Genomic DNA, 13,791 nt, shown 5'->3' with positions numbered 1-13,791 from the left:
AGAGTTTCGCTCTTGCTACCCAGGCTGGAGTGCAATGGCGTGATCTCGGCTCACCGCAACCCCCGCCTCCTGGGTTCAGGCAATTCTCCTGCCTCAGCCTCCCGAGTAGCTGGGATTACAGGCACACACCACCATGCCCAGCTAATTTTTTGTATTTTTAGTAGAGACGGGGTTTCACCATGTTGACCAGGATGGTCTCGATCTCTTGACCTCGTGATCCACCCACCTCGGCCTCCCAAAGTGCTGGGATTACAGGCTTGAGCCACCGCGCCCGGCCTCACTTAGTACATTTTTATTAAAACCTGCTTAACATGGGTTTAAATAGGTTTGAGGGAAAAAAAACGGCAAAACTGTTGACTCAACATAACTGAAAAGGTCAGCTGGCCAAAAGGTCAGCTGGCTGAATATGGGTGCCAAAATGAGGTAATAAATTTTAAAATTCGTTTCTTGAGTTTTCCTCTGTGCTGGTACTATTTTGAGAGAGGGTCTCACTCTGTTGTCCAGGCTGGAAGGCAGTAGTGCAATTATGACTCACTGTGGCCTTTACTTCCCTTTAAGGTGATTCTCCCACCTCAGCCTCCTGACTAAGTAGGACTACAGGCATGTGCCACAACACCCGGCTAATTTTTTGCAGAGACCTGGTTTTACCATATTGCCCAGGGTGGTCTTGCACTTGTGGGCTTAAGTGATCTGCCCACCTTGGGCTTTCAAAGTGGTCGGATTACAGATATCAGCTGCTGTGCCTGGCCGCTGGTGCTTTTTTTTTTTTTTTTTTTTTTTAAGACAGGAGTCTCGCTCTTATTGCCCAGGCTGGGGTGCAGTGGCGCGATCTCAGCTCACCGCAACCTCTGCCTCCTGGGTTGAAGCAAGTCTCCTGCCTCAGCCTTCCGAGTAGCTGGGATTACAGGCATGCGTCACCACGTCTGGCTAATTTTGTATTTTTAGTGGAGACAGGGTTTCTCCATGTCGCTCAGGCTGGTCTCGAACTCCTGACCTCAGGTGATCTGCCTGCCTCGGCCTCCCAAAGTGCTGGGATTACAGGTGTCAGCCACTGCACCCTGACTTTTGTTTTGTTTTGAGATGGAGTTTCACTCTTGTTGCCCAGGATAGAGTGCAGTGGCATGATATCAGCTCACTGCAACTTCTGCCTTCCAGGTTCAAGTGATTCTCCTGCCTCAGCCTCCTGAGTAGCAGGGATTACAGGCACGTACCACCACACCTGGCTAATTTTTGTATATTTAGTAGAGACAGGTTTTCACCATGTTGGCCAGGCTGGTCTCAAACTCCTAACCACAGATGCACCTGCCTCCGCCTCCTAAAGTGCTAGGATTATAGGTGTGAGCCACAGTGCCCGGCCGCTGCTATTCTTAAAGAAATTTTGCCATCTGAAAGATGGCAAAGAAAGCTACCAACACTTTAGGCTCACCTCTAACCCCCCAAGAGACTAGAGTGTATTATTCTCAATGTTTTCAGCAAACGAGGCCTCTCATTGGATCCTTGGGCCAAGATCTCTCTCAGAATGAATCACTGTTGTGGGTGAAATATGTTGATTGGTCAGAGCTGGTCACATGCTCACCCCTGCAGTCCAACCCACCCAAATCACATACATTAAAACGTGGAGAGGCCGGGCGTTGTGGCTCATGCCTGTAATTCAAACACTTTGGAGGCCAAGGCGGGCAGATCACCTGATCCACCTGGGAGATCAAGACCAGCCTGACCAACATGGTGAAACCCTGTCTTTAAAAATTAAAAATCCCAGCGGTGCCTCCAAAAAAAAAAAAATAAATTAAAAAAAAATAATAAATAAAAAAAAATTAAAAAAAACAAACAAACATGGAGAGTAGTTCCCACTCAGAGTACTCTTACTCCAAGGAGGAGTTACACCACTGATATCCATTTCATGGTCATATTGATTATTATTACTGCTATTAACGACCACAGTAAAGGTGACTTTGTGTGTCCCTTCGGGACAAGGGGGAGTGAATTTGGCTGGGTGGTACAGAAAGAGGGAAGCATCTCAGGATGAAAGAACAAGTGACCAGTGGGTCTACGGCAGGAAAAGGCACTGTTGAAGAATTTCAGAGACTGAGAAAGATTCTTTCAGAGTTTGCCAAAATTAGGTTTGCTACACATGTCCCTGGGGGTAAGACTGGAATTACATTACATTCTGTTGGGGTTACTAAGTGATTAAGAAGCAAAAGACAGATGGACCACGTGTGGCCAAAAAGGCTTCATTATCTTTCAAGGAGGACATACAGAAGAACCTAAAACCAGGGCATGGTGGACAAGGAAATAGGAAACAGGCAATTAATTATTAAGATGCTGTCCAAGAGGAAGACATAACTTGGACACTTGATGGGAATTAAAAGTGGGTGAGGGAAGAGGGCCAGGTCCTCCTGTGCTTCTGGGGCTTTCTGGGTGAGTGTTGGCCATGCCAGCAACTGCCCTTCTGATCTCCAAGGGGGTGGGGGTTGCACGCTGTCATGGCGGGACACGTACCAAGCCAAGCTCTGTTCTAGAAATACTTATCACTGCCGGTGCTGAAAATGTGGCCCCCATTCCCATTGAGACCTTGGTTAAGAAGAAGATCCCGATCATCAGTAACGCCATGTTAGTAGGAGATAAACTGAAGTTTCTGAGCATGTTGCTGACGCTGAAGGTAACATGGGTTTGCTGTCATTGGGGGGGGTCTCTGCTGGCCTTGCGCTCCCTGGCCCCACCCCAAGGTCAGGAGGGTACACCTGTGGGTTCAAGACCCACTTCTTGGTCTTTAGGCCTGGGGAGGGGTGCTGGCCAAGGAGAGTGTGTGGTGACAGGGGTGTCCTGGGGCAGTGTGAGATCAATCAGATGAGCGGAGAACCTCTGGACAATCTGACCTCGGAGGCCATCGACTTCTGTCGGGATCTGGGTAGCTGGGCATCTACCGTGACTGACATTGTGAAGCGGAAAGACTCCCTGATCTACAAGGCTATCCAGGAAGGCATCAATGACGTGAACCAGGAAGCCACAAGCAATGCGCAGAAGATTCAAAAGTGGGTCATCTTGGAGAAGGACTTTTCCATCTATGGTGGAGAGTTGGGTGAGTGGCCATGACATTTTGAGGCTGGTCCCTTGTTAGCACCTGGGACTGTGTGGGCTCTGAAGACATAGGCCCTTTCCTGAAGGTCAGAGGGTCTATGAGATCAGCCAGGAACCAGGAGAGGGATGCTGCCACCTCTAGCTAACTGGTCCCCAGCTCCCCATCCTGGAAATAAAATCCAAACTCCTTACTATAGAGCTATACAATCTCTCTCTTTCTGACCTTTCATTAACTCTGCTCCAAATCCGTGGGCTTTCTTGATGTCCCTGCATCTCTCTGGGCTTTGTCCAACTATAGGGCCTTTGCATCTGCCAGTCTGCCTTCCTGGGAGTGCCCTTCCCCCTCAATTCTTTGCATGAATGGCTCCTTCTCATTGTCCAGGTCTCACCCTACAGGCCGCTTCCTCCTCAGAGCAGCCTTGTACAGGACCACTAGGTCTGTATGCCCACTGCACAGTAATATACCAATATACTGAGACAACAGGGGTTGCAGCAAAGACAGGCACAGTGTCTTAATTATGGCCAGGCACAGTGTTTCATGCCTGTAATCCCAACACTTTTGGGAGGCTGAGGTGGGCAGATTGCTTGACCCCAGGAGTTTGAGACCAACCTGGGCAACATGGTGAAATTCCATCTCTACAAAAAATACAAAAATTACCTGAGTATGGTGGCACGAGCCCAGCTTCTCAGTAGACTAAGGTGGGAGGATTTGTTGAGCTGGGGGAAGTCAAGGCTGCAGTGAGCCATCATCGTGCCACTGCACTCCAACCTGGGAAATGGAGTGAGCCCTGTCTCAAAAATAAAAAACAAACCTACAAAAACAAAAAACAAACAAAAAAAAGAAATTAAATTCCCTTGCAGGGAGGCCAACCAAGATGGAAGGAACCCTCAAATCTCCCTTTGAGAATTCTGGGCTGGGGTTTTAAGGGGATCTTTGGGGGTGAAGGGCTGGAAAATTAGAGTGATTGATTGGTTGGGGTAAGAGGGATGAAATCATCAGGATGTCTAAGCTACAGTCTTTGGTAAGGCAGCTCCTGTGGGGTCCTTCAGATCAGTGGGCATCAGTAGTTTCACTGATATGCAGGACTTGAAAGGATATCTCAAAGATATCCTTTCACAATGGTTAAGTAAGGAAATCTTTCCAAGGCAGATTAAAAAAAAAAAAGGAAAACTTAATCTTTCACAATGCTTAATACGTTATCTGTAGAGCAGTTAAGGGGACCTGTATCTTGCAACTGGGTTTTTTGTGATTCTGGAGCAACAGGCAAACAGCTAGCTATAAGGAAGGGATCAGAGAGCAAACTGACCTAATGATGAATGCTAAGTGTGCTGTAAGTGTGGCTGACTTTAGTTTCTTCCCCTCCCTTCTTCTTTTTTTTTTTTTTTTTTTTTTTTGAGACGGAGTTTCGTTCCTGTTACCCAGGCTGGAGTGCAATGGCGCGATCTCGGCTCACCGCAACCTCCGCCTCCCGGGTTCAGGGAATTCTCCTGCCCCAGCCTCCCGAGTCGCTGGGATTACAGGCACGCGCCACCATGCCCAGCTAATTTTTTGTATTTTTAGTAGAGACGGGGTTTCACCATGTTGACCAGGATGGTCTCGATCTCTTGACCTCGTGATCCACCCGCCTCAGCCTCCCACAGTGCTGGGATTACAGGCTTGAGCCACCGCGCCCGGCTTCCCCTCCCTTCTTCTGTGATTAATTTTATAAAGTTTATAGGCATGGTTTCTGCCTTTCCTGACCATGGTGGCTAAAGTGGCTTGCCATTGTCCTTAACAATTTACCCTGTAGCTTGCCATCATCCCCATTATACCACCGTGTCTTCTTGCCTCCATAAAACATCAGAACATGACATTATTCTCTGTATGAGTTGTATTTTTGCCTCTCTTCCCCTATGAGGGTAGGGCTCACTCCAGAGTAGGGATACTGGATTCTACCAGCGCTCGGCTATAATTTGATGGTGTGGATGGAAGAGTCAGAGTAAGCAAGTGGCATTGAACAGCCTGGGTTCAAATCCTGTTCCCTCTACACAGGGAAGGGATTTGTCCCACTGAGTCTTGTGTGTTTTGTTATTGTTGTTGTTTGTTTTGAGACAGGGTCTCACTGTCACCCAGGTTGGAGTATGACGTCAGGATCACGGCTTGCTGCTGCAGCCTTGAACTCCCAGGCTCAAGTGATCCTCCCACCTCAGCCTCCTGAGTGGCTGGGACACGTGCACGCCACCATGCGTGGCTAATTTTTTCTTTTTGTTTCGTAGAGATGTTTTGCCATGTTGTCCAGGCTGGTGGTCTTTTCATCTATCAGTTGAAAACACAGTTCTTGTGGGGTTGCTTGGGACACCCAGAGCCCCTGGTGACTCAGAGGCTTTCAATGAATGTCCTGGGCTATGGGAGCAGACAACTCTCAGTTTGAGTCTTGATTCTGCCATGCACTTGCTGGCTGACCTCATAGGAACTGGTCCCCTCTAATCCCCAGTTTCCTCACCTGTAAAATGGGGATAGGGGCATGGTTTGAGATGATGATATCCCTCCTCCATTGGGTGCACAGTCCACATCAGGCACAGAGTGCAGCATGCTCTCCACCTTCCAGCTCACAGAATCCTCACTACAGCTGAAGGACCACATGAAAGTTTTATCATCCCCATACAGGCAGCAAAAGTGACATACCCTGAAAGTCAATGGCACAGCCAGCCACCCAGCCCAGCCCCAAGCATGGGACTCTGTTGCCTGGTCATGCATGGGTATGTGGAATTTTCTTTTATTTCCACAACTCCATTAATTTCTCCTTTCTCAATAGGTCCAATGATGAAACTTAAGAGACATTTTATAGCCCAGAAATACAAAAAACAAATTGATCAAATGTACCACTGACTGCTTTGATGGAGCTGCTCTCAGCTGTCCTGATGGTGAGACTCAGTTGCTTGGCTTTGCTGGGCAATGCATTAAGCTTTGCTGGGCAGTGCATTCAGACCCCAAGAGAGGGCTCCTCTGAGCCCTCTGAGTCCAAGAGAGGGCAGATCTGTGATTGGAATTGCAAAAGACACACACAACATACACACACACACACACGTGCACAGCTGCTGTGGGTTCTGAGTAGCAGGCTTCAAAACACACACACACACGCATACACACACGAGTTGCAGTGGGTTCTGAGTAGCAGGCTTCAACTCATGCTGTCTCTACTCTACCAGGATCATGGTAAGGTACGTAAACTCCTTCAGTTGGCCACCAATGTTGTCAGCTGTGCTTCCTGCCTTTTTTAGAAAGTAGGAGGCAATAAATCACAAATGTCTCATTGGGTCTTATTTGGAGAAGGCCTTTTGTCAGAAACTTCAAGTGGAAAAAGTTCTACTTGCCAGGAATCCAGAGAATGAGGTGTGCTGGCCCATTACACAGATAATAAGGGATGGAGACTTGAACTTCCACTACCCACCATTTCTCCTCTCCTTTCCCCAAGACATGTGCAGAGGGAGCCTCCATGACACCACAAATCACTTAGTTGTTGAGTTGTTGTTTTTTTCTTTAATATAGCTAGATGCACAGTGCAGACAGAAAGTAGAATGCATCTTCAATTGTCCTATAGACTGCCTGTAACCTTCACATGGGCAAAGTGTTTTAATGCCACAAGCCAACCCACGCCTTAGTTTGCAGGGGCTACATAACGAAGTACCACAGACTGGAGGGCTGTGGTTTTATGTTGTTTAAATTTATGTTTAAACAACATAAATTTCTTGTCTCACAGATCTGGAGGTGAAAAGTGTGAGATCAAGAGGCTGGCTGGCTTAGATCCTTCTGAGGGCTATGAGGGGAGGATCCATTTCAGACCTCTCTCCTTGGCTGGCTGATAGCTGTCTTCTCTCTGCGTCTTCACACCATCTTCCCTCTGGGTGTCTCTGTGTTCGAATTTCCCCTTTTTATGAGGACAGATTAGTAAGATTAGGGCCCACGCTAATGGCCTCATGTTAACTTCTATAATGATCCTGTTTCCAAATAAGTTACATCCAGAGGTACTAAAGGTTAGGCCTTCAACATATGAAATGTGGAAGGATACAACTCAGCCTGTAACTCACCGTCTCCATTGTCCTTTGTTCACTGTTGACTGGTTTAAACCCTTCCACACCTTCATCTGTTGATGAAGTGTGGGTGGGCCCAGCAGTTCAACGTACCACATTCATTATTCCTCGTCTTCTGCAAAGATTTCCAATTTCACTTTACAGCTGAATGAAAAACTATTAGACATTGATGTGGGGGTGAGAGATAGACCCTTTTACACACACACACACACACACACACACACACACACACACACACAAATTGAATATAAAATATCTCAGTATTTTTAAATCATGATTACATGTTGAGAAGATATTTTGGAATACTGGGTTAAAGAAATATTATTCAAAGTGATTTTACCAGTTTTATTTTTTTATTTACTTTTTAGAGATAGAGTCTTGCTCTGTTGCTCAGGCTGGAGTGCAGTGGTACATTCATACATAATGTTTTAAATATTTTTGTAGAATGGGGTCTTTCTGTGTTGCCCAGGTTGGTCTCAAACTCCTGGCCTCAAGCAATCCTCCTGCTTCAGCTTCACAAAGTGCTGTGATTACAGGTGTGAGCCCCTGGGCCTGCCCAAGTTCCTTTTCTCAAATGTGGGTGCTATAAATTGTTAAATTGCATAGGTAGCTCCGGTAATACTTCTTTTGGATAGTGCCACTCTAAAAAGTTCATTGTGGAGAGATTTTGGGTGAGGGCCAATTTATAAATGGATCAATTCACTCCAGAATATTTTCATCATATGGTAACTGTGGGATCTTGGAGACTGAGTGAACATAGTACAAGAATCCCCATGTGATAACTTGTGTTTCTACTCTTCCAGCCTTTGGCAGGAAGACCTCATTGCAATAAGTGAAGTGCTGCTCTGGATAGAAGCTCTCCCTCCTGTATTTAAGAAGCCACATTCTTTATTGGTCAGTTTCTTGATTGTTCATCTGTTGAAGAGGTGCTCCCTAGAAGAAGTCATGATTCCAGGGAAGCCTATTGGGGAGTCTACAAAGAACTGCCTGTTTTAGAAGAAAAATCTGAACTGCGGGCTCCCATTTGATTTTTTTCTCCTCGGGGGACTTGACGAGACATTAGAAAGAAAAAGCCTTCACAAATTTTAAGAACTGGGCCCCAAAATCAACTCACCTGCCTGGAGGCAACTGGGAAACTTTTCCAATAAGTTCTGACAAAAAAAAGTACTTCAGGGTCCCATGTCTTGATTTTTGGTGTGACACAAAAACACTTTTGTCCTTTGTTTAGTGTGATGGGGAGAGGCTTGGACTCTGAAATCAGTTCTGGGTTCAAATTCTGAGCAGCTGTGATTTCCATTGTCAGAGGCTCAGAGATTTTAAATCTGAAAAGTAGATTCCTATCTCAGAGGGTCGCCATGAAAGGACATGGAGATGAGGTACAGGGAATGCAGTGTCTGACTCCAGAAAGTCCTCAGTATGAGCTAATGGTTATCATCAACACAGTCAGTCTTGGTTAACTGAACAGTCAAGGTATGACTCTTGACTAATTCCATCATTAGGGATGAGTTTTGCTGTTGCAGTAAAATTCAGTAACACCTTAAGGAAGATAGTTTATTCACCTCCCATCCAACAGTCCATTATAAGCAGACCAGAGCTGATATGGCATATTCACAGTGTGTCCCTGAAATATTAGTAGGCAGAGCGGGAGAGGGAACATCTCCCAGCCTGGAGAGAAACAGCGTATCAGGAGCAACAAAACTCCCAGTGTTCCTTAAGGTTCTAGATACTCAAGCCCATTTTGAGTTTCATTTTTCTTAATGTACCAGAAATTTAAAATGGCATTCTCCTTGCGAAAAAAAATTAATGCAGTGCAGATAAGGCTAATGTCATATTTGATTGCTGTATTAGGCCATTCTTGCATTGCTATAAAGGAATATCTTAGATGGGACCATATATACAGAAAAGAGGTTTAATTAGCTCATGGTTCTACAGGCTTTACAGAAAGTACGGTGCTGGGGCCTGTTCAGCTTCTGGTGAAGCCTCAGGGAGCTCATAATCACAGCGGAAGGCAAAAGGGGAGCAGGCACATCATATGGCCAAAGCCAGAGCAAGCCAGAGAGCGCCACTCATTCCTAAATGACCAGATCTTTCAAGAACTCAATATCATGCAGACAGCAAACGCCAAGCCACGAGGGAGACAGCACCAAGCCACGCCATGACCCAAACACCTCCACCAGGCCCACCCCCTGCACTGGGGATTACAATACAACATGAGATTTGGCTGGGGCAAATACGCAAACCACATCAATGGCCCTCCTCAACTATTTGGTGGGCTTTTACTTTTTAATAAGTTAGTACAGTTAGTCCTCATTATTTGCCAATTCCGTATTTACAAATCTGGCTCCTTGCTAAAATTTACTGGTAACCCCCAAATCAATATTTATGGCACTTTAGAGGTCAGTCCAGGACATACACAGAGGAGTGAAAAATTTGAATGGCCCACTGTACCTTTCCAACTGAGGCTGAACAAGGCAATGCTCTGGCTTCGTTTCAGCTCTCACAGTGTAAACAGCAACCTTTCTGAGGTATATCTCATGGCACTTTTTCTGCATTTTTGTGTTTCTGTTAGTAAACCTTTTTGATTTTTTTTTTTTAAGATGGACTCTTGCTCTGGAGTTCAGTGGTGCAACCTTCGCCACCCAGGTTCAAGCGATTTTCCTACCTCAGTATCCTGAGTAGCCAGGACTACTGGTGTGCACCATCACACCCAGCTAATTTTTGTATTTTTTGCAAAGACAGGGTTTTACCACGTTAGCCAGGATGGTCTTGATCTCTTGACCTCGTGACCCACCCAGCTCGACCTCCCAAAATGCTGGGATTACAGGCGTGAGCCACCACGCCTGGCCCCTTTTTGATTTTTTTAAAAACAGGCACAGGGCCTCACTCTGTCACCCAGGCTGGAGTACACTGACGTGATCCCAGTTCACTGTAACTTCAAATTTCTGGGCTCAAGGGATCTTCCTGTCTTGGCCTCCCAAAGGACTGAAGTTACAGATATGAGCCACTGAATTCAGCCAAACCTTTATACTTTTATCCATAACTATACTGTAAAATTTTTGGTCAACATAATTCTATTTTATAGTTTGTTTCTACTGTTCATTTTATCTCCCCACTTTTAGGTTTTCTAGGTAGTTAATGTTGGTATATGGAATTGCTGTTGATTTTTGTATGTTATCTAGACACCTCACTGCTAACCTAGTTCTCAAAATGTGTAACCTTTTTTTTTTTTTTTTTTTTTTTTTTTTGGAGACGGAGTTTCGCTCTTGTTACCCAGGCTGGAGTGCAATGGCGCGATCTCGGCTCACCGCAACCTCCGCCTCCTGGGTTCAGGCAATTCTCCTGCCTCAGCCTCCTGAGTAGCTGGGATTACAGGCACACGCCACCATGCCCAGCTAATTTTTGTATTTTTAGTAGAGACGGGGTTTCACCATGTTGACCAGGATGGTCTCGATCTCTTGACCTCGTGATCCACCCGCCTCGGCCTCCCAAAGTGCTGGGATTACAGGCTTGAGCCACCGCGCCCGGCCCTAATGTGTAACCTTTTTACAGAGATGTACATATATTTTGCAAGTATTTTTTCACTTCATTTTCAATTTTGATTCGTCATCAAGGAAATACAAGTGGTTGATCATATTGTCAAGTGGGGGATGCTCAAATACAGGAGAGGAATGTATGTATTTTCTACAATGATTCTCACCTTGGTCTCACTGTTCTCTTAAAGTTCTCTCAATGTACTTTGAGAAATGCTAAGAATCTACTAATGTCAGGAAGGCTTTTAAAATTTAACTGTGGTAAAAAATACGTAACATAAAACGTGTCATTTTAACCCTTTTTAAGTACACAGTTCAGTGGCATTAAACACATTCACAATGTAGTACAACCATAAACACCATGTATCTCTAGAAGTTTCCTCTTTTCAAACTCAAACTTTACATCTATCAAACAATTCCCTATTCTCCCTTCCCCTGAAAGCTATCATTCTACTTTCTGTCTCTTGAATTTTACTACTTTAAGCACCTTAAAAGTGGAATTGTAAGAATATTTGTCATTTTCTGGCTTATTTAACTGAGGATAATGTCTTTATGGTTCATCCTTTTTAAAAATGTTTTCAAGTTTTTAATAATTTTTTTTTTAAATAGAGATAGGGTCTCCCCATGTTGCCCAGGCTGGCCTTGAACTCCTGGCCTCAACAGATCCTCCCATCTCAGCCCCTCAAAGTGTTGGGATTACAGGTACGAGCCATCACGCCTGGCCTCATCCATGTTTAGCAGGTATTAGCATTTCTTTTTTCAGGCTGAGTAATATTTCATGATGTATGTACACATGTGTGTGTATACACATATATATGTGGATAAATTTATCCACTTATCCATCAGTAGACACTTGGATTACTTCCACTTTCTGGCTATTGTGAATCATGTTGCTATGTATATGGGCCCAGGGCATGGTTCAGAGTCCATGGCAGAAAGGCACTCAACATCCAGAAAAGAAAACCACAGGTTGGGACTCTTTGGCTCTTGGGTGAGCATAGTGGGGTTCCCAGAGAAGCCAGTTTGAGAGTGGGGGAGCTAGCGATTCAGGGCTGGCCGAGGGCAGCTCAGCCAGTGTTGGGATCTTTAGGGTTCCATTTGTCCCTTCAGAGGTTGCCTTGATGGGATGGGAACATGGAGGTCACCGTCATAGGGTGCCCGGCTGGGTGTAGAGGGGGCAGTGGAGGGGGTGCAGGTGGTCAGCAGTTGTCAGAAGTTTCTGGTCACTGGGGAGAAGGCGCCCGGGAGGGACAGTGGGCCTGCCGCTGACCTGTCTACTTGCTCGTGCGCGTACAGCTGAGCTCCTCTCTCTCTGGGTCAGTGCGTCTGACTGTCCACCTGTCCCCGCATCCCCTTCTGTGGCTCGTTGGTCGTCTCTTTCTCCCTCGGCAATCCACTTCATACCTCACGCCTCCTGTGTCTGCCCCCTCTCAGTGCCACGCCCCCTGCCTGTGCCCCCATCTCTCCCTGGTTTTGCCGCTGACACTCCACCTGCCCGCTTCTCTCTGGGTCCACCTGGGGGTCTCGGCCGCCGCTGACCCGCCTGTCTGCGGGATGAGCTACTTGGACCACCGAGCGCGACGGGGAGGCGCGACTGCGGCTCAGCAAGGACTAACAGCAACGAGACACCCCCTCGCCGTGCACAACACGGCCACGAACACAGCCATTACGTATGCCAAATACATCGCGCCCGGCTCCAACTGCAGAGACAGTTGCCACCTGCTTACCTACATGGAGTACCGCAAGGACTGTCCGGGCGTCGCCAAAACTTTTCTCAAAGTGCCGCCAGAAGGCCCGCGCCTGCGCGCCTCTCCCGCTCCTACTGCGCCTGCGCGCCTCTCCCGCTCCTACTGCGCCTGCGCGCCTCTCCCGCTCCTACTGCGCCTGCGCGCCTCTCCCGCTCCTACTGCGCCTGCGCGCCTCTCCCGCTCCTACTGCGCCTGCGCACCTCCCCTACACTCACCCTCTTGCGCTTGCGCGCCATTCATTTCGCCGCCTGCGCCCCCGCATCGTTCCAGGGCCTTGTTTTCCCCATCACCTCCTGCGCCTGTGCGCCTTTCCTGCCCTCCGATACGGCCCACCCGCTTCTGCGCCTGAGCCCCATTCCAGGGCCTTCTTGCCCCACCCGCGCCTCGCCTCTTGCGCCTGCGCGCCACTCTGCCTCCCAACCGCCCCCCCCCCAACCACGCGCCTGCGTAGTGTTAACTACCACCGGTCTGACCCGCTTATTTGAATGGATTCCCTGAGGCTGCCTGAGAGCCAGGGATCAAAAGCTGCAACCTTGGGGAGCCTTGTTTGGATCCCAGCACAGCCATCAGCCATGTTTTCTTGCAAGACATATTTTGCCTCTTTGTGCCTGTTTCCCTACATAAAGAGTTTACATATATATATATATAAAGGCCCGGCGCGGTGGCGCACGCCTGTAATCCCAGTACTTTGGGAGGCCGAGGTGGGCGGATCACTTGAGGCCAGGAGTTCGAGACTAGCCTGGCCAACATGATGAAACCCTGTCTCTACTAAAAATACAAAACTTAGCCGGGTATGGTGGCACACTTCTAATCCCAGTTAATCGGGAGGTGGAGGTTGCAGTGAGCGGAGATCAGGCTACTGCACTCCAGCCTGGGCAACAAAGCAAGACTCTGTCTCAAAAACAAAAAAAATTCTGCCCAGTTTTCATCATCATGGCTACCCATTACCATGGTCATTTAGTTGTTTACTTGGTCAATTCCCTGAGGGCGAGAGGCCAGAATGCCTCGTTGCTGTACCAGCAGTAGCCCTCTGGTGTTTGTTGAATGGATGAGTGCTCATTTTTCAGATTAGGAAGGCGGATAAGAGATCTCCTGTGACTTCCTCAGTCAATGTAATAAACAAGTAAATGATGCAATAGGTAGACAGTGGTCAGTAATTCAGAGGAATCCAAGGAGGTAAAAGAGTAACCCGCTGTGTGGGGGCAGAATTTAAAAATATGGTGGCTAAGGCCGGGCGCGGTGGCTCAAGCCTGTAATCCCAGCACTTTGGGAGGCCGAGGCGGGTGGATCACGAGGTTAAGAGATCGAGACCATCCTGGTCAACATGGTGAAACCCCGTCTCTACTAAAACTACAAAAAAATAA

General features: G+C 47.2%; 1 protein-coding gene and 1 long non-coding RNA gene across 2 annotated transcripts in view; one reads left to right on the top strand and one right to left on the bottom strand.

Moving 5' to 3' along the window:
* Positions 1–8,091, top strand: part of ACSBG2 (acyl-CoA synthetase bubblegum family member 2) — a 39,886-nt gene extending 31,795 nt beyond the window's left edge. Inside the window, exons 10-13 of the mRNA XM_032252103.1 lie at positions 2,520–2,659; positions 2,833–3,079; positions 5,874–5,982; positions 7,953–8,091. Coding sequence (XP_032107994.1) covers positions 2,520–2,659; positions 2,833–3,079; positions 5,874–5,947 — 461 coding nt within the window. The 3' untranslated portion in view covers positions 5,948–5,982; positions 7,953–8,091. The remainder of the gene's footprint in view (positions 1–2,519; positions 2,660–2,832; positions 3,080–5,873; positions 5,983–7,952) is intronic.
* Positions 4,932–12,502, bottom strand: LOC116532705. Its single transcript, XR_004260939.1, has 2 exons — positions 12,407–12,502; positions 4,932–5,687 (listed from the first exon to the last, which is right to left on the bottom strand). It is a non-coding gene; the product is annotated as an uncharacterized LOC116532705 (long non-coding RNA).
* Positions 12,503–13,791: the final 1,289 nt, after the last annotated feature.

This window comes from Sapajus apella, unplaced genomic scaffold, assembly GCF_009761245.1.
Source record: "Sapajus apella isolate SASKATOON/1434 unplaced genomic scaffold, GSC_monkey_1.0 scaffold77, whole genome shotgun sequence".
NCBI classification, from domain to species: Eukaryota; Metazoa; Chordata; class Mammalia; order Primates; family Cebidae; genus Sapajus; species Sapajus apella.
This window is presented reverse-complemented; position numbering and strand designations above follow the sequence as displayed.